At 43.1% G+C, this 23794-nt stretch overlaps 1 protein-coding gene across 3 annotated transcripts in view; it reads left to right on the forward strand.

Moving 5' to 3' along the window:
- Window positions 1-23794, forward strand: part of LOC126355880 (intraflagellar transport protein 172 homolog) — a 372812-nt gene that overhangs the window by 206184 nt on the left and 142834 nt on the right. For all 3 annotated transcript variants that reach the window (XM_050006382.1, XM_050006381.1, XM_050006383.1), the window contains 2 exons: window positions 6867-7047; window positions 21953-22155. In XM_050006382.1, the coding sequence (XP_049862339.1) occupies window positions 6867-7047; window positions 21953-22155 (384 nt within the window). The remainder of the gene's footprint in view (window positions 1-6866; window positions 7048-21952; window positions 22156-23794) is intronic.

Below are 23794 nucleotides of genomic sequence, written 5' to 3' on the forward strand. Positions count from 1 at the left end.
CGCCATGGGGCAAAATGGAAGGTAGCGTTGGTAACACCTGGGGCTGAGGAGAGCCAGTAGATGGGTCTCCAGGGCACTGACCGGACGGCACCATCGCTGAAAGCAGACGGCGAGTGGCAGATTCCGTGCGACGACAGAGGCACAGCTGGTTGAGATGCTGGCGCACCTCACCAGAGGCCCCCAAAACCAGATAAATAGCGCGTCCGAGGCAGCATCGAATGCGCCCTCCGAGCCACCGCCGTGAACCTCGGTAGTGGCAATAGTAGACAACATCGCCTGGAGCAAAAGCAGGTGTCTGCCGCTGCACAGGAACCTGATGCTGCGGATGTAGCCAAGACATCAAGGTTCGATGATGACGACCGTGGAGCAACTCAGCCGGCGATCGACCATCTCGGGGCTGAGAGCGATACGAGGACAAAAAGAGCAATAACGCGTCCTCCCGAGAATGTGACTCTTTCGACTTCAACATCTGTGACTTGAAAGTCCTGACCAATCATTCAGTGGCACCGTTTGACTGTGGTGAAAATGGCGCGGACGTCAGATGTTGATTACCATTGGCCCTGCAGAATGACTGAAATTCTGCGGACATGAATTGTGGGCCATTGTCGGAAACAATATTCTGTGGAAGACCTTCAATGCAAAAGATAGCGGATAACGCTTGGATGGTGGCAGATGACGTCGTGGAAGACATCCGGACAACAAAAGGAAAATTACTGAATGAATCTACCACAACCAACCATCGAGCATTCCAGAATGGACCACCAAAATCGATGTGTAAGCGTTGGCAAGGGGAAGTGGCTTTTGGCCATGCAAAGTATTTCCGCAGTGGTGCTGATTGTTGTTCGGCACACACCATGCAAGAAGAGCACATATTCGTAATCACGGCATCGATTCCAAACCAAGTACAGTGCTGATGAGCAAGTTGTTTCGTTCTCACTATACCCCAATGTCCTTGGTGGAGAAGCAGTAAGACAGAGTACTGTAACGAACGTGGTACCATGACCCTGGACTGATCATTATCAGAACACAACAGCAAAACACCACGTCGTACAAATAGTCTCTCCTTGTGAGCAAAAAATTGGCGAACCAAAGGGTGACAGATGCGTGAGTTTGACAAGGGCCATTGCGTAGCAACAAAATGCAGAATGGTAGCAAGGACAGAGTCGGCAGCTGTGGCTGTATCTACACGACGAAAATCATCCATTTCTTCATCAATGAACATGCAAGCAAGCTCGGAGGAATCGAATTCCCTATCCTCAGCAACAGGCAAGCGGGACAATGCATCGGCGTTTCCGTGCTTAGTAGTGGACTGATACAAGATATCGTAGCGGTACTGCGAGAGGAAAATAGACCAGCGAATGAATTTCTGCGCTGTAAGTGGAGGTACAGGCTTGGTCGGATGAAAAAGGTTTGTGGTCTGTGATTATGGCAAAGTGACGACCATACAAGAAATCATGAAACTTTGTAACACCAAATACGAGAGCCAATGCTTCTTTCTCGATCTGTGAATAATTTCTTTGAGCAGACGAGAGCAAATTGGACACAAAGGCAATAGAGCGATCATGCGATCCATCTTTGTGCGCAAGCACAGCACCGATCTCGAAATCCAATGCATCCATCATCAACAAGAGGTGCTTCTGGGGATCGAATGGCATAAGGCAAGTATTGGAAAGTAACGCCGATTTCAACCGGCGAAAGGCGTGTTCGCATTCCGTCGTCCAGACGAACAGAACACCCTTACGGCGTAAGCAACGAAGCAGAGCTGAAATGGAAGAGGCATGCGGCACATAGCGGTGGTAGTAATTTATTTTTCCCAGCACACTCTGTAGCTGCTTCAAATTCTGCGGCGACGGCAAGTCTTGTTTGTCATGGAGGTGCGTTGGACTGGGATGTATGCCTTGGGCATTGAGTAAATGTCCCAAGTATGGCAAGTCACGAGCAAAAAACACACATTTGTCCTTCCGCAAGCGAAGCCCATTTTGTCGCAAGACCTGAAATAATGTTCTGAGATTGGCCAAGTTCTTCCTCCATCTTTCACGAGATCACAATATCGTCCAGATAATTGGCTGCAGTAGGGACCGACGCACAAACAGTTTGTAAATATTGCTGAAACAAAGCAGGGGCGGATGCACACTCGAATGGCAGTTGTTTGAATTGATACAACCCACCAAAATGCGCTGGGATTCATGGTCCACCGGTATTTGCAAGTACGCATCTGCGAGGTCCAACTACGAAAAATATTTACCCGGGCTCAGTTTGTCAAAAAGATCTTCCGGGCGGGGTAAAGGAAAAGTTGCAATCACTAGTTGTGGATTCACTGTTGCCTTGAATCCACAGAAAGTCTCAACTTCCCAGAAGGTTTTGGCAAAATTACTAAGGGTGATGCCCAGAGAGAAGCCTGCACACATTCAATTACATCTTGTGATTCCAAATCGTGTAATGTTTTTGCGACCTCATCATGCAATGCGTGGGGAACATTGCGCTCTCTGAAAAATTTTGGTTGCGCGTTTACTTTCAGTTCCAGTGTGCTTTATTGTTCTTAGCGCAACCGAGGCCTGGTGCAAAAATGTCTGCAAATTCTTCACATAGACGAGAAATACTGTCTGAAGGCACCGTCTGGTTCACTAACAGGACCTGATTTACTATAGACAAGTTAAACAACTGAAATAAATCGAAACCAAACAAGTTCACTGCAGAAGAAGAACGAAGGACGTAAAATGACACAAGTTTTGTTTGTCCTTTGTATGGTGCAAGAAGGCTGCACTATTTATTGTTTATTGTCCTGCTGACGACAAGAGCGACTGTCTCGTGTAACGTGAACTGACACTGGTACATAATCACTTGCGACTTGACGGGAGTTCCGGTGATGTCAATGCACACTATTTTTGGGACGAACACAGTCACTGTTAGAGAGAGTGGCACTGGGCGGAGTGGAATGAACTACATGAATGTCCATCGGCGAAGTTTCGCGAGCCTGAGTATCCTTTGTTCGATTCCGGTTCCGGTTGCGAAGCAAAGGGCCTGGAACGGTTTTGAGCTTCCGATCTGAGCTTTTTCTGGCAAACACTCTGAACATGTCCTTTTTTATTACAATAAAAGCAAATAGCTTGGCATGGCGGGCAATTCTCACGCGAATGTTTAGTAGCATACCGCGGGCATGATTTGGTCACTGCATTTGCTTGCCAACGCGGCACACGTGGTTGAGAGCCTGGCGGCAGTGGCATGGCCGGATGCAAGGCCTGTTTATTGCTCCGTGCAGCTCGCCCGGCGAACCGGTTAACCTGACACACTGCTGGCGAAGTTTCAAATGATTCCTGAGCAAAGTCAGGTGTGTCCTGCCGATCCAATATGTCTATCACTTGTTGAAGGGAGGGATTGACTAGTTTCAAAATCTGTTCCCTTATACGAACATCAGAAACGTTCTGTGCTATTGCATCATGTACCATAAAATCTGAATAAAGGAGTCCACATTGACACTCAAAAGCACAGTCCCTAGTAAGGCCTTGCAAGGTTGCAACCCACTCCCGATTAGTCCGACCTGCCGTACGTTTTGTACGAAAGAAGGTATACCGTTTGGCAACTACATTGACTGATTCTTTGAAATATGCATCTAATGTGACAAAATTTCTTCGTAGGACAGAGTTACTACATCGCATTGGGAAAATAATTTAACTATAACACGGTACGTTTGTACGCTGACCGAAGACAACAAAAATGGCTGCCGCTCCTTACCTTGAATTCTGTAGGTGGCGAGATGGAATCCAAATTGGCGTGACCACTCCGTCCAGCTTTCCAGTGCAGCATCAAAAGGTCGAAAAGTGGGTGCAACAGCGTGTTGTGGCTGCATTAGCGGTGAAGCGTCTGCTGCAGCATCGTTTTGCATCGCACAGTGACCCTGGACGAGCTGTCCAAGAGCATCCAGTAAGGCCTTCGTCTGCTGATTCTGTAAGCGATAAAATTCGGACAGTACATCTGGAGATTGCGGGGAAGCCATTATACAAGTAAATCAGGGCAATATCGATAAGAACCCGGTTGTGCCGTTGCCAATGTTGTGGTTGGCAGCAGAGCCAACACCATGTTACTAGAGGAGGCTGAAAGGCACGCATTTTAGCTCACGCAGGCTGGCGTGAGGTCTGGAACAGGACAAGGAAATTAGAAATTAGAAAAACGGATGTAGCTGGTGGAATACTTAACTTTAATCCATTAATGACGAACGTCACTCTTGATGGTACATGATTCATTATATCAATAGTAACGGAATATGGCACCTTGCTAGGTCTTAGCAAATGACCTAGCTGAAGGCTATGCTAAACTATCTTCTCAGCAAATGAGAACGTAAGTAGGGCGTGAACCATTGCTAGCAAAGTCGGTTGTACAACTGGGCGAGTGCTAGGAAGTCTCTCTAGACCTGCCGTGTGGCTGCACTCAGTCTGCAATCACTGATAGTGGCGACATGCAGGTCGGACGTATACTATCGGACTGCGGCCAATTTAAAGGCTACCACCTAGCAAGTGTGGTGTCTGGCGATGACACCACAAAATCAACCAGGGCACCATTATTTACTGTCCTCTGAATGTCATGGACAGGCAGGATGAACTCAATTGTTCTCACAATTTATTACAAGCTGAAGAAATTCAGTTTATACACATTTTTGTTTCTATTTGGTGGGTTAAAGTAATAAAGAAATAAGAGATATTTCCTTCAGGGAATGCACTTGTACAAATACCTGGATGTAAGAATCTGTAGCTTTATGAAATAGGATGCTCTCATAGACATAATGTATATAAAGCAGATGATGGGCTTCAGTCCATTGGTAGAATAATGGGAAAATGTAATAACAATACAAGGAGTAGGATACGCCACCTACCGTAAAGATGACCCGTTGATTTGCAGGCAGACGCAACGGTAAGACTGTTAAGCATGGAGCGTGTGTGTGGTGGGGGAGGGGGGGGGGGGGGTATGACAGGGTGTGAGTGGAGGGAGAGAAAACCACTGTCTGGCATGGTGTGTGACAGGGACTAGAGAAGGCCAGGCACAGCAGCAGGAGGTTGATGCGGGTGGGGGACAGAGTGAAAAGGGAAGATACTGGAAAAGGAGAGGAGAGGAAAGGAAAAGGAAGAGAGGAGAGGAAAAGGAGAGGTGCAGAAAAGGAGGAAAGTGGAAAAGGTGCGGAGCAGGGAATGGGAAAAGATGGACAGGTAAGTTTGCACAGGATGGCACACAAAGAGGATGAAGGAATGTGAGAGGGAAGCAGGTGATAGGATGAGGGGTGGAAACTATTTGGTGGAGGGTGTGGGGGCAGTAGGTTGAGGCTAGGATAATATTGTGACCAGAGAATGTTGTTGTTGTTGTTGTTGTTGTGGTCTTCAATCCAGAGACTGGTTTGATGCAGCTGTACTTGCTACCCTGTCCTGTGCAAGCTTCTTCATCCAAATGTACCTACTGCAACCTATATCCTTCTGAATTTGCTTAGTTTATTTATCTCTTGGGCTTCCTCTACGACCTCCATGCTACCCACCAATACTAAATTGGTGATCCCTTGATGTCTCAGAACATGTCTTACCAACTGATCCCTTCTTCTAATCAAGTTGTGCCACAAATTCCTCTTCTCCCCAATTCTATTCAGTAACTTCTCATTAATTACATGATCTACCCATCTAATCTTCAGCATTCTTCTGTTGCACCACATTTCGAAAGATACTATTCTCTTCTTGTCTAAACTATTTATTATCCATGTTTCACTTCCATACATGGCTACACCCCATACAAATACTTTCAGAATCGACTTCCTGACAGTTACATCCATTCTTGATGTTAACAAATTTCTCTTCTTCAGAATCGCATTCCTTGCCATTGCCAGTCCACGTTTTATATCCTCTCTACTTTGACCATCATCAGTTATTTTGCTCCCCAAATAACAAAACTCATCTACTACTTTTAAGTGTCTCATTTCCTAATCTAATTGCCTCACCATCACTCGATTCAATTCGACAACATTCTATTATCCTCGTTTTGTTTTTGTTGGTGTTCATCTTATATGCTCCTTTCAAGACACTGTCCATTCCTTTCAGCTGCTGTTCTAGTTCCTTTGCTGTCTCTGACAGAATTACAGTGTCATTGGCAAACTTCAAAGTTTTAATTTCTTCTCCATGGATTTTAATTCCTACCCCAATTTTTTCTTTTGTTTCCTTTACTGCTTACTCAAAATACAGATTGAATAACATTGGGAATAGGCTGCAACCCTGTCTCACTCCCTTCCCAACCACTGCTTCCCTTTTGTGCCCCTCGACTCGTATAACCGCCATCCGGTTTCTGTGCAAATTGTAGACTTAATGAATGGTAATTACAGATTTGTTTGACTCATGGGAGAGTGAGCCTAAGATACTTGACGACAGATGCCGAATATCTTGTTAAAACCTGCTTACATAGTTTATCAAGAACCAGTTTTAAGTTAAGAAGCTGGTAATATACAACTGCCTCTTATGTATCATTCACGTAGTGATAGCAAAGAAAAGATTACACAAATTACTGTGTGCACAGAGGAATTTAAGCAGTTATTATTCTCGTGCCCCATGTGTGAAAGGAGCTGGAAGAAACCATAATACAGAGTGCATGGAAAGTACTTCTGCAATGCAGTTCACAGCGGTTTGCATAGTGTTTATGTAGATATAGAGTATTAAAAGTTAGTTAATTAGAAGACTTTTCATAATTGTACTAGTTTACCACATGTAGATTATGCTTTTGAGATTTGTTTTAGTCATTAAGTATTTTATGTGTTTCTGTTAGCTATATTAAATGATAGTGTGTGCTGTACTGTTTTTATTTTTATTTTTTTTTATTTTTTATTTATTTATTTTTTTTAACAGCTCTTGAGCTAGCAGAAATGAAGAGACATCCTAAGTCTGAAGAATTACGTAACAAGTATATGAAATGGTTATTGGAATCAAAACAGGAAGACAAAGCTGGAGAAATTAAAGAAAGAGAAGGAGACTATGAAACTGCACTTAACTTGTATTTGAAATCTAATATGCCTGCCAAAGCCTCCAGGTATTGAAATAAATTTTTAATTATCTTCATATTCACACTTCAGAAAGCTACCTTATGTTGTATTTCTGACACACTCCTCATCGTGGGGATGTTTCTGCAGTGTTTGAAACAGTACAGCAGAAATAGTGACATGGTGAAGATTTGTATTGGCTTCAAAGGTGCATTGAAAAAGCCCAGTTAGTAGGAGTACTGTTAAAGAAAGGTAAAGAACCAAATTGAATTTCCAACTCCATTATTGATTCATCTTCCACATTCCATAGTTCTCGTAATGAATGACAACTTTCATGGATTCATAATGGTTCCATTAATACACTGACAAAGAGAACCAGTTGTTAGAAACTACATTAAGAATTAATCACAATTGGACTGCTGTAAGCAATTTTTTTCTTATTCAAGCTGAATTGACTGCAACAGTAAATTTAGCAGATACCCTGGTTTGAAAAATACTGTTGCTTCCTCATTGTAGTGGAGCAGCACAATATCACTATGGAAACAAGAGTAGGTGGTGCTTCATTACTTGACAAGGCCATGCCAGAACCCAGCATCTAAGCCAGCCAAGGGCTGATATGAGTCAATTGTGTGGTATAATCAGTTTGGCTTAGATACTGTTAACGTGGACCTTTTTTTCCATAACAGAACTTTGTAAGGCATAGACTTGACTTTGTTTTGGAATACGAACTTAAGGAGCTTGCACTCTTTCTGCGGCACGGAACTACCCGTGCAGCCCAGAGTTGGCTTATTATGGAAGAGGATGTGTGGACTGTCAGCTTTCTGGCACTAGCCACACTATACACCATCTACTCATGGCCTGCTTGACTTTATAATCACTTACAGTAGCAACTGGGTACCAGCACTGCCAATAAGATTGGCAGTGCTGGTGCCCAGTTGTAAAATTGCTTCATTAGCCAAGCATGCAACGGCTGCCCCATGGGTGCACAACATTGCCACAGGTGTGGCAGAAAGGGACACTTGCAGGAGGTATGTTATATCAGTTCAATGCAGGTACATCCAACCTATGAAAGTGCACCAAGTGAGTGATATATCTGCAGAAGTGCTGAATTCTCATGATGCAACCCAACAAATGAACTTAGATGACTTCTAAGCAAACACTCTGCAAGTTTACTTTTGGATAAAGGTTCTTGTGTGTTGTTAAACTAGTCTACTTACTTTTGTTCATAGTTGCTGCAGTTGCAGGCAGCCAAGACAAATCTTTAAGCCTATCACCCCCATCATGTGTCCTTGCTATTAATGCTTACAGTTTTACTCACAACCAAGTCACTCATCCAGTAATTTTTCTGGTGATAGCTGACACAACATGGGCAAGGTTTCTGGAATAGTCTCTTCACATGCTTTTTGAATTTACAATCCATGAAACAGCAAAATGACTAAAATACAACCTGTACTTGTGTTCTTTAAGCTACTGTGTGTGACAGATTTACTGTGCAATCTCTTAGCCAGTCGACTTGAACAAAAGTCGACTTTTCAGTTGCCATCCACAAGGACACTGCACCTAATGCCTGTATGGTTTTCTAGCAACTTACAGGGTCCCCTGATTGAAGGCTGCATCAGAGCTCCTTAACAGCCTTTCTCACTGCACCCACTCAGTTGTGTTGTGCCCTCCACCAGTGCATGTCATCACTGAGGCCTTTTCCTTCCAGGTGGCCAGCCCCAGAGTGGGGCCTTGTGAATTCAGATACCACTCAACCTGGTCCTGCAGGTCTATCATCCAGGTCTGTGATGTTTTCCATGGGCTCTAGCCACATACTTTGGTCGTGCCACAAAAATCAATTTCATCTCCGTCATTCTGGTTTGCAGTCATATGCTTCTCCGCTCCCATAAACCCTCTGGTTGCAAGGTGACTCGTACAACTTCCATCAAAACTTGTTGTGCCCAGGCCTTCTGTAACAGCACCCACAGACAGCAATCTGATGCCACTCACAGTGGTGGGTCCTCCGGACCACGCAACACTTACGTTTTTCTCTGTTGGTGGTCAGGAAAGGGTCAGTCATTATGGAAATTGCATAGCTGGCATAACATTACTGAGAACTGCAGTGATGCCACTAGTCAGACGATAGTTGTCATCAGGAACACCCTCTGACAAGAACCGCGTCAGAATCTTGCATATAAAGCAGCCAAATGCTGGTCTGATTCACTTCTGATAAGATCTAAGATGTGTGGATCATGTGACCAGTTTGGCTTAAGTACTACTATTTTGACCTCTATTTGTCATAAGTGGAATTTTAATACAGAATAGACTGGACTTTCCTTTGTAATATGGGCTTAAGTTGGTTTGGATTGTTTCCAAGGAGCATACTGTATATATCTCTTGTAAATTACTGGGTTGAGTTGTTGGCTTGTCTTGCATTGATAGCTGTTAACAGGAATTGTCAGTTCTATAGTCTAGAGAAGAAATGTCTATAGTCTCAAGAAGAAATATCTGTTGTGGAATGTTCATAATTTTCTGTTTTATTGGTTCCCAATTTTTTTCTCTGTTCCATGGGTGCTTATTGATAACATTTCCACCAAAATACAAAATCTATGTGTTGCAATAGACAAAAATATGATGTGTAAATCAATATTATTCTTCTGAGACTTACCAAGCGGGAAAGCGCCGGTAGACAGGCACAATAAAATAACACACAAACACACACACCAAATTACGAGCTTTCGCAAGCGGCAGTTGCTTTGTCAGGAAAGAGGGAAGGAAAAGGAAAGATGAAAGGATGTGGGTTTTAAGGGAGAAGGTAAGGAGTCATTTCAATCCCGGGATCGGAAAGACTTACCTTAGGGGCAAAAAAGGATAGGTATATACTCACGCGCACACACACACACACACACACACACACACACACACACACATATCCATCCATACATATACAGACACAAGCAGACATATTTAAAGGCAAAGAGTTTGGGCAGAGATGTCAGTCAAGGCGGAAGTGCAGAGGCAAAGATGATGTTGAATGACAGGTGAGGTATGAGTGACGGCAACTTGAAATTAGCGGAGATTGAGGCTTGGTGGATAACGCGAAGAGAGGATACATTGAAGGGCAAGTTCCCATCTCTGGAGTTCGGATAGGTTGGTGTTGGTGGGAAGTATCAAGATAACCCGGACGGTGTAACACTGTGCCAAGTTTTGCTGGCCATGCACCAAGGCATGTTTAGCCACAGGGTGATCCTCATTACCAACAAACACTGTCTGCCTGTGTCCATTCATGCGAATGGACATTTTGTTGCTGGTCATTCCCACATAGAAAGCGTCACAGTGTAGGCAGGTCAGTTGGTAAATCACGTGGGTGCTTTCACACGTGGCTCTGCCTTTGATCATGTACACCTTCCGGGTTACAGGACTGGAGTAGGTGGTGGTGTGAGGGTGCATAGGACAGGTTTTACACCAGGGGTGGTTACAAGGATAGGAGCCAGAGGGTAGGGAAGGTGGTTTGGGGATTTCATAGGGATGAACCAAGAGGTTACGAAGGTTAGGTGGACGGCGGAAAGACACTCTTGGTGGAGTGGGGAGGATTTCATGAAGGATGGATCTCATTTCAGGGCAGGATTTTAGGAAGTCGTATCCCTGCTGGAGAGCCACATTCAGAGTCTGATCCAGTCCCGGGAAGTATCCTGTCACAAGTGGGACACTTTTGGGGTTCTTCTGTGAGAGGTTCTGGGTTTGAGGGGATGAGGAAGTGGCTCTGTTATTTGCTTCTTTACCAGGTCTTGAGGGTAGTTGTGGGATGCAAAAGCTCGTTTTCAGGTTGTTGGTGTAATGGTTAAGGGATTCAGGACTGGAGCAGATTCGTTTGCCACGAAGGCCTAGGCTGTAGGGAAGGGACCGTTTGATATGGAATGGGTGGCAGCTGTCATAATGGAGGTACTGTTGCTTGTTGGTGTGTTTGATGTGGACGGATGTGTGAAGTTGTCCATTGGACAGATGGGGGTCAACGTCAAGGAAAGTGGCATGGGATTTGGAGTAGAACCAGGTGAATCTGATGGAACCAAAGGAGTTGAGGTTGGAGAGGAAATTCCATGTGATTTACCAACTGATCTGCCTACACTGTGACGCTTTCTATGTGGGAACAACCAGCAACAAAATGTCCATTCGCATGAATGGACACAGGCAGACAGTGTTTGTTGGTAATGAGGATCACCCTGTGGCTAAACATGCCTTGGTGCACGGCCAGCACATTTTGGCACAATGTTACACCGTCCGGGTTATCTGGATACTTCCCACCAACACCAACCTATCCGAACTCCAGAGATGGGAACTTGCCCTTCAATGTATCCTCTCTTCTCGTTATCCACCAGGCCTCAATCTCCGCTAATTTCAAGTTGCCGCCACTCATACCTCACCTGTAATTCAACATCATCTTTGCCTCTGCACTTCCGCCTTGACTGACATCTCTGCCCAAACTCTTTGCCTTTAAATATGTCTGCTTGTGTCTGTATATATATGGATGGATATGTGTGTGTGTGTGTGTGTGTGTGTGTGTGTGTGTGTGTGTGCGCGCACGCGAGTATATACCTATCCTTTTTTTCCCCTAAGGTAAGTCTTTCCACTCCCGGGATTTGAATGACTCCTTACCTTCTCCCTTAAAACCCACATCCTTTCATCTTTCCTTTTCCTTCCCTCTTTCCTGACGAAGCAACCGCCGGTTGCAAAAGCTCGTAATTTTGTGTGTGTGTTTCTGTGTTATTTTATTGTGCCTGTCTACCGGCGCTTACCCGCTTGGTAAGTCTTGGAATCTTTGTTTTTAATATATTTTTCCCATGTGGAAGTTTCTTTCTATTTTATTTGCAATATAATTCTTCTGTTTTATATACATATGATGCCTATGTGAATTGCAATTGAACTGAAATCGGTTTTCATTATGACAGTAAACATTAAGGATGAAATGTTCTTAAAATCAAGTGTACAAATTTGAAGATCTTTGAAGAGGCCTCACATTTGATTATTTGCTTTACACAATACTCGTACTACTTTTTTTTACCTCACTTTAGATGCACTGCTTTGGAAGATATTTTTGTAAGACAGAAAGCAGTGAAAAAAGGGTGATAAACCGGCTCTGTTGTCTACAGCAAAATACAATGAGATATATTTCTAATGGCAAAATTCACTCAGTTACTTAATTTTCAGAAACTTGTGGTGTGAGCATAATATAATCTGTGGTGGCCCACATGCAGTCACATTTGATAATGAGACTTGGTGGTGTATCAGCTAGAAATGGCATTTTGGTGTTACTCTTGTTGAGCCTCCTGATAAAGAATGGACGCTTCAGAAGGCTGTTAGGTCTGACCACTGAACTAGGGTGTGGAAGTCACACTTCAGAATTTTAGCCAGTGACCATGGATAATACTGCTTCTCTTTGCAAAAAAATCATTCAGTGTGTTGCAGATGTCACCAAGAATTAGAACACTCAGGAATGAGGACTGCATTAAGATACAGATAAACAACAAGCCAACAAATCATAAAAAAGATAATCTGTACACACAGCATTAACAATATACTTCAACTATACTACTTAATAATATTTGACCTGACACCAGGTAACGTGACCTAGTAATTTTACGGAAAGCACATACTTTGGGAAAAATCTGCTTATCTCACTCATATTAAATAATTGCTTTTTATCTTCAGTTAGTTGTTTCCTACATCTTGATTTTATGGTGATTTATTCAAAGAAAATAGTTACCTAAATCTGTAACAACAGGAGTCTGTTTGCAATAGACTATTATTTCTCATGGAGCTTTACTGTGGATTCTGTTACTTGGCATGTAGCTGACAGCAATTTTCGATCCTTGAATCTAGATAATCATATACTTGTAGAGCGAGTATCTGAATAGTGTGTTTTACTCTATGAAAGTTAAGTGATTGATCAATGAGAGTGCATGCATGGTAGACAGAAATACATAATCCCTCTTACACACGGATGCGAGGTATAGCTGGAAAGACTGTTGTGTCCTGTCATGGAGACCAAGGTGGAGCCATCTTCACTGGCAGTAGTGGGTCCATATTGATGGCAAGAGCTATTTCCATTTCCATAGTTGTTGGAGGTAACAGAATAGACTGTTATCTTCTAGAAGAAATGTCTGATGGGGGATCTTTACAATTTGCTGTTAAGTTTATATAGGTTCCCAAAATTTTACTTTATATCTGATGGGCGCTTAGTGATGACTTGTCCACCCACACTGTGTTTTCTCAAGGAGGAATTTGAAACATTGAACTCCAGATGCCATGGAGACAGGTTCTGTCATCTCCACTTGTGGGAACCAGAATAATGGTGGTTGTGGACAACTAGCAGCCAGTGGTGAGTCTGACAAGAAATCCTGTGAATGTTTTCAGAATGTGATAATATGCACCCCAGCTCTGTCACATAATAAATCAATCGTTTGGTGCAGGCTGCTTTCTGGACAGGCTGAAATATGCAGAAGTTTGATTTATCCATAAAAAGGGCAGACGAGAGTGGTATCTTAATGTTGTTGTTGTTACCACTCCCCGTAAGCTTGGACTCTTCATGAGGATTCTAGAGCTGAAATGTTGAACCAGATTGTGAAAAGTTACATCTAAATTACCCTAGTAGTACAACTGATGTCCAAGGATTGTGGCCTTTGCTGTTGTCATGTAGTTATTACTGTCCTCGAGATTGGGACATAACTTTTATAGTTGGTCAGCTCTATGGTTGAAGAGTCTGTATCTTTGGTATGAAGAGACAGAAGATCCCCCATTGTCTGTGTTGTTTTATGAAGGTAATACACCATACCTACAAGAGGGATGTCATTAATGGGAGAACAGCTTTTTTTTTTAAGAAGTACGATATTATGATCCATACACTTCAATCGTGCAAGATCATAGCATGTTGTAACAACTTAGCTTTTGTTATATAACTCTGCTGGGACTTGATTCATGAGATCATACAAGGAAAATACTTCATGAAAGCCAGTCTGTGAATTAGTTGACTCTGCTTTGAAAAAATAGTCAGTAATCCATTGTAGTCTTCATTCTCTAAAATATTTGAACAAATTGAACAGAGTGAAACATATCTACAGTTAAAGGTGATTTGCTTATTCTAATTTTTATAGATGAGTCACTATTGCGTATTTAGGCTTGTCAGGAAATATGTCTCAACAAACTGACTGTTCACAGGCAGACTGCAATGTTAGTCCTATCTAGTAACTTTAATACTCTGCCAGAAATGCCGTCATAGGCAGATCACATACTACTTTTAAGCAGCATGATTAATTCAGTCATTCATTTTGCTCTGTGTATCATATAATGAAGGAGAATCTTCAGGAATGTGGACTGAGTTAAGTTATACATCAATTAATGTGGAATAACTGTTAGAACCTACATTGATAATTAGCCAGCTTTAATCTACTATAACTATTATTTAAACCAAGTTTGAAATAGTGAAATCAACACAAATACTGGTACTTTGAATACAAGCTGTTGCATCATTAGTTATGACAATTAGTTGCAATTTGTCTCCTACTTGTAGTTTAATATCTGCATGACAAAACTGATATTTAACATATGGTACAGTTACGTTTTTGTCATCTCCTTAAGGTGCCATATTATTTAAATAATTCTGTCTCTGTTATAAACAGTACCTGTTGCATTGCATGTTATGCATTTATATTTGATGTTCCAAAAGCATGTTTAAAATTCATTCATTCAAATTTGTTACCGCTGTGAAGATGTAATCATTTAAATTAGTAGTCTTTGATTTCAATGTGTTATCATTTCTGCTATAGCTGTTATTCTTGTTTGTCAGTGCTCCAAATTGTTTTCACTTTATTCTTGGAGTATTTGTTTATGGTAAATGTGTTATGCTGTTTCGAAAACAGATTGATGGATTTTGCAATACATTGGTGGTGGTGTTTTATCTGTTGACTATAGCTTTTCTTCTGCTTTAGAAAGTTTTTATCAATCTTACACGAGATATTTTAATATCACGTTATGTATCATTTACATATACCTTTCTTTTAATATTACATTTGTTTGTTTTTAATGGAAAATAGTAGTTAAAATGCCAAAATAATAGTTTTTTGTGAACACTATATGTTTTGACATCCTAGGTTGTCGGGTGTTCTGCCGGATATCAGCGTCGTACTTGCACGATATTTTGGTCACATAGCTCGTAACCTTCATCAGGTGCGACCTGAGACTACTACTCGAGTGGACCTGGTCCAGTATTTATGCCTATGGCCTTCCCCCTCCACCAATGGCTGCAGGCGCTTCCTCTGTGGTCGGTGTCCATTCCCTGCGACCTGCTGGAGCATTGCTGCTCTGTTTTCCATCTGCTGCGGTTCTAGGTGTTCCCTCTGCAGTCCGCGTCCACCAAACCCACTCCTGGGGGTTTCATCTACGGTCTGGGGTACCAAGCGTTTCGCCTGCGGGCCGCGCCCACTCACCACGACCTGTTGGAGCGTTGCTGTTCCGTTTTTCGTCCGCTGCGGCTCTGGATGTTCCCTCTGTGGTCCGCGCCCACCAGTCCCACTTCTGGGTGTTCCATCTTCAGTCCGGTGCACCTGGCAGTTCGATAGGGGCTCGTTTTCCATCTCCATGTCTCTGGTTCTTCTGTTTGTGTAGTGTTGCAGTTCGCCCCGTTGCTCCTTTAACAATTCCAGGACCAGCCGCAACACTACACAAAAAGAAGAACCAGAGACATGGAGATGGAAAACGAGCCCCTATCGAACTGCCAGGCGCACCAGACCGAAGATGGAACACCCAGAAGTGGGACTGGTGGGCGCGGACCGCAGAGGGAACATCCAGAGCCGCAGCGGACGAAAAACGGAGCAGCAACGCTCCAAAAGGTCATGGTGAGGGGGCGCGGACCGCAGACAGAACGCTTGGTACCCCAGACCGTAGATGAAACCCCCAGGAGCGGGTTTAGTGGGCGCGGACCGCAGAGGGAACACCTAGAACCGCAGCAGACGGAAAACGGAGCAGCAACGCTCCAGCAGGTCGCAGGGAATGGGCGCGGACCACAGAGGAAGCGCCTGCAGCCGTTGGTGGAGGGGGAAAGCCATAGGCTTAAATACTGGACCAGGTCCACTCGAGGAGCAGTCTCAGGTAGCACATGATGAAGGTTACGAGCTATGTGACCAAAATATCGTGCAAGTACGACGCTGATATCCGGCAGAACACCCGACAACCCAAGATGTCATTAGATCACCGGGAAAGCCTGAAGAGTTACACTATATGTTTTGTATGTTTTTTGGCCATAACATGATTTCTGCACTGCTTGAATTCATACTTTTATAAGTTCACCTACATAATATTCTCCTTGCACCATCCAGACTAGTATGTTTCTGGCCTGTAACACCTCTATGAGACTGTGCATGCCCTCAGCCTATTTCTTCACCACATGATTCACATTCTTGTAATTACCCCTGCTGAAAATCTTATGCTGTGTAGTCCGTACCACTATTCATTGCAGCCCATCACTGGTAAGAGTTGTTTCGTCACTGGGAAGTTAGCTAGTTGTTGACACATGGCACAACAGGTGTTTATTTCTCAGCTTGATGCTGACTGAACTGTAAGTGAGAGTGAATGGAATACAGTCTTTAACGGTCAAATGTAAGACCTTGCTGCATACGACACTCTCTAAGACAACTGCTCTAACCTTGGACATTACATTATGATGTAGATTTATTTATTTAGTTTGTCTCTTCCTCCAGCACTATTAACTGAGAACAAGGAAAGTAGGATCCCGTTTCTACACAAGTGCTTCATTCGTACCATTCACATGGATAAAATTGGGCTAATTTTCTCTGGATCATTTTTCAGTCTCCTGCTTCTACCCATTTCTGCCATTTCTTTCCCAATCCCTATTATTATTTTCTCTTTATGACTTGATATTATATTTCGTGTTTTCTAATGTTGCGTTTTCATTTTCCTCAACATATGCTTCTTGTTTCCTTTTTCCTTGTTTCTTCCTCCTTTTAGTAGTAGTAGTAGTAGTAGTAGTAGTTTTATTCATCCGTAGATCTCTTTTTACAAGGATATAGGACATGTCAAAGTATTTACAAGCTTAGATCAATTTACAATAAGCTAATTCGTATACACATAGCCCGACATAGACATAGACATATGAATACAGTCTTTCCTTTCTTTGAAAATGCCATTAGTCCTCTCAGCCACAACCATTTTCTTAGCTCTTCAAATTTAATCTCTTGCCAAAATTTCAAATCAGATTTGCCATATTTTCTGGGATGTTGGGTGTATATTGACTGGCTTTCCCATTGTTTTTGTAAAAAACCTCAAATGATGTAGTAAAAATAAAAAGATTTTTGAAGAGGTCCCAACACAATATTGGGCTGAACATGTTTGTGCCATTTTGTCACTGTGCCATGAGTGGCAAATGTGCAGTTTGTCATAGGTTGGTTTACAGTTCAGTATTTGTGTGTGGGATTTGTGTATTGTAGCTCCATTGGACTGATAGCAGTGTGACAAAAGAAGAGTTTCCTAGTGAGGTTGTTCTATGAATTTGTAGATTGTGTATAAAAGATAGGAATATTGCAAGACAAAAGCTGAAGATTTGTGCCTTCGTGTAGAGCCTGAGACCGCAAACATTGAGATAGAGCAGTTGACAGGTGGGGGAGGGGGGGGGGGGGGGGGGGTGGTAACAAAAGATGGAAAAAAGGGAATAGTTTGTGTAGTTTTGTTACTATGGAGCTAAAGGGTAGATACAGCATGCTGCCTGTTGAAAGAGAGGAGCCTCATTAGCTGTAGAAGAATGGGTGCAGCAGACCATCAATAAGAATTTACTAGCGAGGTCTGACACTTAGATGAGTAGAGATCTTGCTGCTAGGTAAGTCTTATGGGGGAGGCCAACATGTGCAGGTGAAACTAAGATCAAGGTACCATGTGACAAGTATTTTAAAACCTAATGTTACAATACCAGAGAAGGAAAGTTGCCACTCACCATAATGTGGAGATGCTGAGTCACGTTAAGGACAGGAACTGTGGAGAGTCGGTCGAGGAAATGGTTGGTATCTTTTATATAGAAGGATAGGTTCCAGGTAATAGATTGAAGGTGTTGGTCTACGAGAGCAGAGAATCTCTCAGCGGGGACACAGTAACCGGCCACAATGGGGCTTCCTGGGTGGTTGGGTTTGTGGACTTTAGGGAGCATGTAGAAGGTGAGAGTGCGGGGAGTGGTAGGGGTAAGAAGAGAGATGGACTCTGGGGAGAGGTGCTGGGATGAGCCTAAGGATTTGAGTAGTGACTGGAGATCCTGCTGGATTACTGGAATGGGATCACTGTGGCATGGTTTTTAGGTGGAAGTATCTGACAGCTGGCGGAGTCCTTCTGCCACGTATTCCTCGCAGTTCAAAACAGCGGTGGTGGAGCCTTTGTCTGCAGGTAGGATTATAAGGTTGGGATCAGTTTTTAGATGGTGGACTGCGATTCTTCCTGCAGATGTAAGGTTCATTTGCATGTCAAGGGATTCGGGGAGTGATGGTGAGGCGAGGTTTGAGGTTAAGAAATTTTGGAAAGTTAACAGGGGTTGGTTTGGAGGCAGTGGGGGTGGATCACAGTTGGAGGGAGGAATGAACTGAATTAGGCAAGGTTCAATATTGGTGTTTGGTTGAATCTGATTGGTCGGAATGGTGGCGAAAAAGTGTTTTCACTGTAGGGACCCGGAGAAGGAGAGAAGGTCTTTAACTAGTCCTACATTGTTGAATTTGGGAGTGGGGCAAAAAGTGAAGCTTTTGGAAAGGACTGATATTTCTGTGGGGCTAAGGCTTCTGGAGGAAAGGTTCATAACGGTCTTGCAGGTCTGTTTAGGGTCTGGGTTCTGTGTGGTGTTGGGAGGGAGTTTTGGAGGGTGGAGTAAGTGTAGCAGGTCTGCAAGACAAGGTTTGTCAGCTATGAGTGGGCATGGGGGAGGTTTGGAGGTTGTTGTAGAAGTGGTGGACAGTGGTACTCCAAGGCGGGAGTAGGAAGTGAGCAGGATGGAGAGCTTTTTGAGGTGGCATTGTGTATGTTGCTCAAGTTCCTGCAGAGCAAGAGTTTCAATGTGTGTTATGGGTTCCATGAATTTGGGATTACATAGCAGGAGAATTTTTTGGATGGAGAGAAGCTACTGCAAGGAGGATTGGGCTTGGTTGATATGAGTTTGCAGGACTATTTTGGTGAGGACTGTGGATTGGCAGAACCTGAACAGGTGGAGGTCATTGTGGAAGGAGGCATGGCAACCAGAGATGGGTAATTCGTTGGTAAGGCCATTAGGGGTCATTTCATGAACCAAGCAACAACACAGGAACAGTATGTGGGACTGGGATCTGACTAGGGATAAGGAAACTTTTTTGTATTGACGCAGATGGAAGGAGCAAAAAATATGAAAAATTACGTAAGAAAGTAGAATTACATCCGAAAAATTACGCAAAAATACACCCAAATATGTGTGAAAAGTACGAAAGGACGAAATGGATGCACAGGGGGAAAAAAACGAGATGAAATCTAAGGAAGACAACAATAGCGGAAGGCGAAAACTCACTAAAATTGGTGAGAAGTCACAAGGGTCAAAGTAGAGAATAACTAATGATTAATAAATATATGTATATTACTGTGGGTAGCAGCTTTGAGGGCGGATAAGCGTAAAGAAGGGGGACGGCAGATGTGACTGGATGAGGTGGATTTAGTGGATGCGAACAGGAATAGAATGGAGAAAGTGTGGGGGGTGGGGAGGGGTTTGTAGTTATAGATGTAAGATCATATGGCACTGGAAAAGTCCAGGGGATAACATGCAAAAATACGGGAACTGACACAGGGAGCGTGATCAGTTTGATGGCATAATTATATTGGCGGGAGTAATGTGGGACATAAGATGGTGCACTAACAATCAGCGTGGTCTTGAGGCTGTCTGTTGCATGTGGCTGAGATGGTTGATACAGTGTGGCTCATAAGTAGAGCATGCAGTGCGGTTCATAAGGCGCACACACACACACACACACACACACACACACACACACACACACACACACACACACACAAAAAAAAAAAAAAAAAAAAAAAAAAAAAAAAAAAAAAGGGAAAGAAAGGAAAGAAGGATGGACATAGTGTAGCGTGTAGCAATTCAAAAGAAAGTTGTTACAAAGGAAAGCAGCACAGGGTTAGGATTGAAGAAAAGCCGTTAGGCAAAAATCAAACAATGGAAAATCCAGGATAGAATGTAACAATACCAGAGAAGGAAAGTTGCCACTCAAGATATAGCAGAGATGCTGAGTCACGATAGGCACAACAAAGAGATTCACACAATTATAGCTTTTGGCCACTAAGGTCTTTGTCAGCAATAAACACACATACACACACTCACGCAAACACTACTAGCACACACGTTTGCAATCACAGAGAACTGAAACTCCACTGCAAGCAGCAGCACCAGTGCATGATGGGAGTGGCTGGGGGGGGGGGGGGGTGGAGGCTGGGGCGGGGAGGGGGAGGGATAGTATGGTGAGAGTGGCGGACAGTGGAGTGTTGCAGTTTAGATGGAGGGCAGGAGAGAAGGTGCAGAGGGGGAGGGGGAAGTAGCAGTAAGGAGAGAAATAAAAAGAAATTAAAAGACTGGGTGTGGCGGTGAAATGACGGCTGTGTAGTGCTGGAAAGGGAACTGGGAGGGGGCTGGTTGGGTGAGGAGAGTGACTAACGAAGGTTTAGGCCAGGAGGATTACGGGAACATAGGATGAATTGCAGAGAAAGTTCCCACCTGAGCAATTCAGAATAGTTGCTGTTGGTGGGAAGGGTCCATATGGCACAGGCGGTGAAGCAGTCATTGAGAAGAGGGATATCATGTTTGGCAGCATGTTCAGCAGCAGGGTGATCCACTTGTTTTTTGGCCACAGTCTCTCAGTGGCCATTCATGCGGACAGGCAGCTTGTTGGTTGTCATGCCTACATAGAATGCAGCACAGTGGTTGCAGCTTAGCTTTTAAATCACATAACTGGTTTCACAGGTAGCAGGGTGTATGGGACAGGTCTTGCATCTAGGTCTATTACAGGAGTATGAGCCATGAGGTAATGGATTGGGAGCAGGGATTGTGTAAGGCTGGACGAGTGTAGGTTTGGTGGACGACGGAATACCGCAGTAGGAGGGGTGGGAAGGGTAGTGGGCAGGACATTTCTCATTTCAGGGCACGATGAGAGGTAATCAAAACCCTGGCAGAGAATGTAATTCAATTGCTCCAGTTCCGGATGGTACTGAGTTATGAGGGGAAAGCACCTCTGTAGCCGGACTGTGGTACTTTGGGAGATGGTGGGAGACTGGAAAGATAAGGCATGGGAGATTTGTTTTTGTACAAGGATGCGAGGATAATGACAGTCAGTGAAATCTTCAGTGAGATCCTCGGTATATTTTGAGAGGGACTGCTTGTCACTGCAGATGCGATGACCATGGGTGGCTAGGCTGGATGGAAGGGACTTCTTGGTATGGAATGGGTGGCAGCTGTTAAACTGGAGGTATTGCTGGTGGTTAGTAGGTTTGATATGGATGGAGGTACTGATGTAGCCATCTCTGAGGTGGAGTTCAACATCTAGGATGGTGGTTTGTTGGGTTGAGTAGGACCAGGTGAAGCAAATGGGGGAGAAGTTGTTGAGGTTCTGGAGGAATGCGAGTAAGGTGTCCTCACCTTCAATGCAGATAGCAAAGATGTCATCAATGAATCTGAACCAGGTGAGGGGTTTAGGATTCTGGGTTTTTAGGAAGGATTCCTTTAGATGGCCCATGAATACTGATATTGACAATATTTCTTTTTTTGTCACATCAGTTCGTTATTTCAAAGGAAGCATGCATTTGACATATATTTATACAATTTATATGCATCTTTGGATGAAGATTGTGTCAACCTATTGTGCTATTCAATAATTACTGGAATATAGCTTCTGCCACCTCCATATTGGTTAGATTGTTGCAGAATAATTATGAACTGCTACAAAATGAAGAAATTGTTTCAAGAGTGATCTCTGCTTTAGTGAAAGCTCAATTGTATGAGCAAGCTGGTGATCTGTGTGAGAAAGTAAATGACACAGAAAAAGCCTTCCAGTACTACAGAAGAGGAAATGCATTTGCGAAAGCTATTGAATTGGCACGATATGTAGCACCATCAGGTATGTGTTCAAGTACTTATAAAGTTTTTGTACCTTTATGTGGAAAAAATGTCCAAATGAATGTTAATATTTATGCACTTTGAAAATATCATGGATAAAAAATAATATTTCTGGTATACAATAGTAAATTTTTCTTTGAAATTTAAAGTGAGAAATAGTGTTATCATAATTTTTTTAATCACCGTGGTAAATGAGTCCTGATTATCTGTGACAATATTATTTTTTTGCCTTATGCCTGCTGTAATGTACTGGAATATTACTATATCATAAAATGTAAATATGAATTTGTTATGTTCCGTGTATAGGTGTAAGTGTTTCCAGATTTGAGTTTTCCCAGCTTTTCGTAGCTTTAACTTTTGCACCTGAAATAACGTATTATGACTGTGTCATTGCAGCTGGATTGGACTTTTATGATATTACTGGTTTTGAGTATGTGGGAACTGAAATACCCCAATACGTATGGGACTCTCATTAATAAACACAAAGACTTCCTTCTGTTACTATCTCCACACATTGTCACAAAAATACAAAAACTTCTTCTATTCGAAGCTTTAAAACATAGGGAACACCATATAAATTGCGTTCTCAAACTGTGACATAAAAGTTGTAACATGAATGAATCTCATATGTCTTTTTTTTGTTTCTGCACATATGTCACACCATATTGTTACAGTGCTTGCATTTGTTCTGGCATGTTGCATTACTTTAGCATGGGATGATGATACATGGAACTTACACAAAAGCCCACTTAGCTACTACTTTGTCTTGTGGAGTTTCACCTTGAAGTTCTGGAGCAACATTCTGTACACTCATAACATGCAAAAACAAATAACAAAACCACCAAACAGTTTCATACGCTTCATTAATAATTCACTATACGGTCCTCTGGTTTGGAGCCGAGTGGAAGGCTTAAACCAGAGGCTCAGACGATTCTGCGGAGAGCTGGGGTGCAAATTTCTCGACCTCCGCTATCAGGTGGAGAAATGTAGGGTGGGGTTTTTTTAGGTTAGAGAATTCCCTCCCTAGGCCCGACAAGATGCCTCCTGAGACGCGGCAAGGCAGGAGTAGGCAAAATGCAACAGGGAATAACAATATTAATGTGCTAATAGTAAACTGCAGGAGCGTCTATAGAAAGGTCCCAGAACTGCTCTCATTAATAAATGGTCACAACGCCCATATAGTACTAGGGACAGAAAGTTGGCTGAAACCACATGTAAACAGTAATGAAATCCTAAACTCAGATTGGAATGTATACCTCAGAGACAGGCTGGACAGTGAAAGGGGAGGCGTGTTTATAGTGATAAGAAGTGCAATAGTATCGAAGGAAATTGACAGAGATTCGAATTGTGAAATGATTTGGGTGAAGGTCACGGTTAAAGCAGGCTCAGACATGGTAATTGGATGTCTCTATAGGCCCCCGGGCTCAGCAGCTGTTGTGGCTCAGCACCTGAAGAATAATTTGGAAAATATTTCAAGATTTCCCCACCATGTAATAGTTCTGGGTGGAGATTTTAATTTGCCGGATATAGACTGGGAGACTCAAACGTTCATAACGGGTGGCAGGGACAAAGAATCCAGTGAAATATTTTTAAGTGCTTTATCTGAAAACTACCTTGAGCAGTTAAACAGAGTACCGACT

Source organism: Schistocerca gregaria, chromosome 3 (assembly GCF_023897955.1).
Source record: "Schistocerca gregaria isolate iqSchGreg1 chromosome 3, iqSchGreg1.2, whole genome shotgun sequence".
NCBI lineage: Eukaryota > Metazoa > Arthropoda > Insecta > Orthoptera > Acrididae > Schistocerca > Schistocerca gregaria.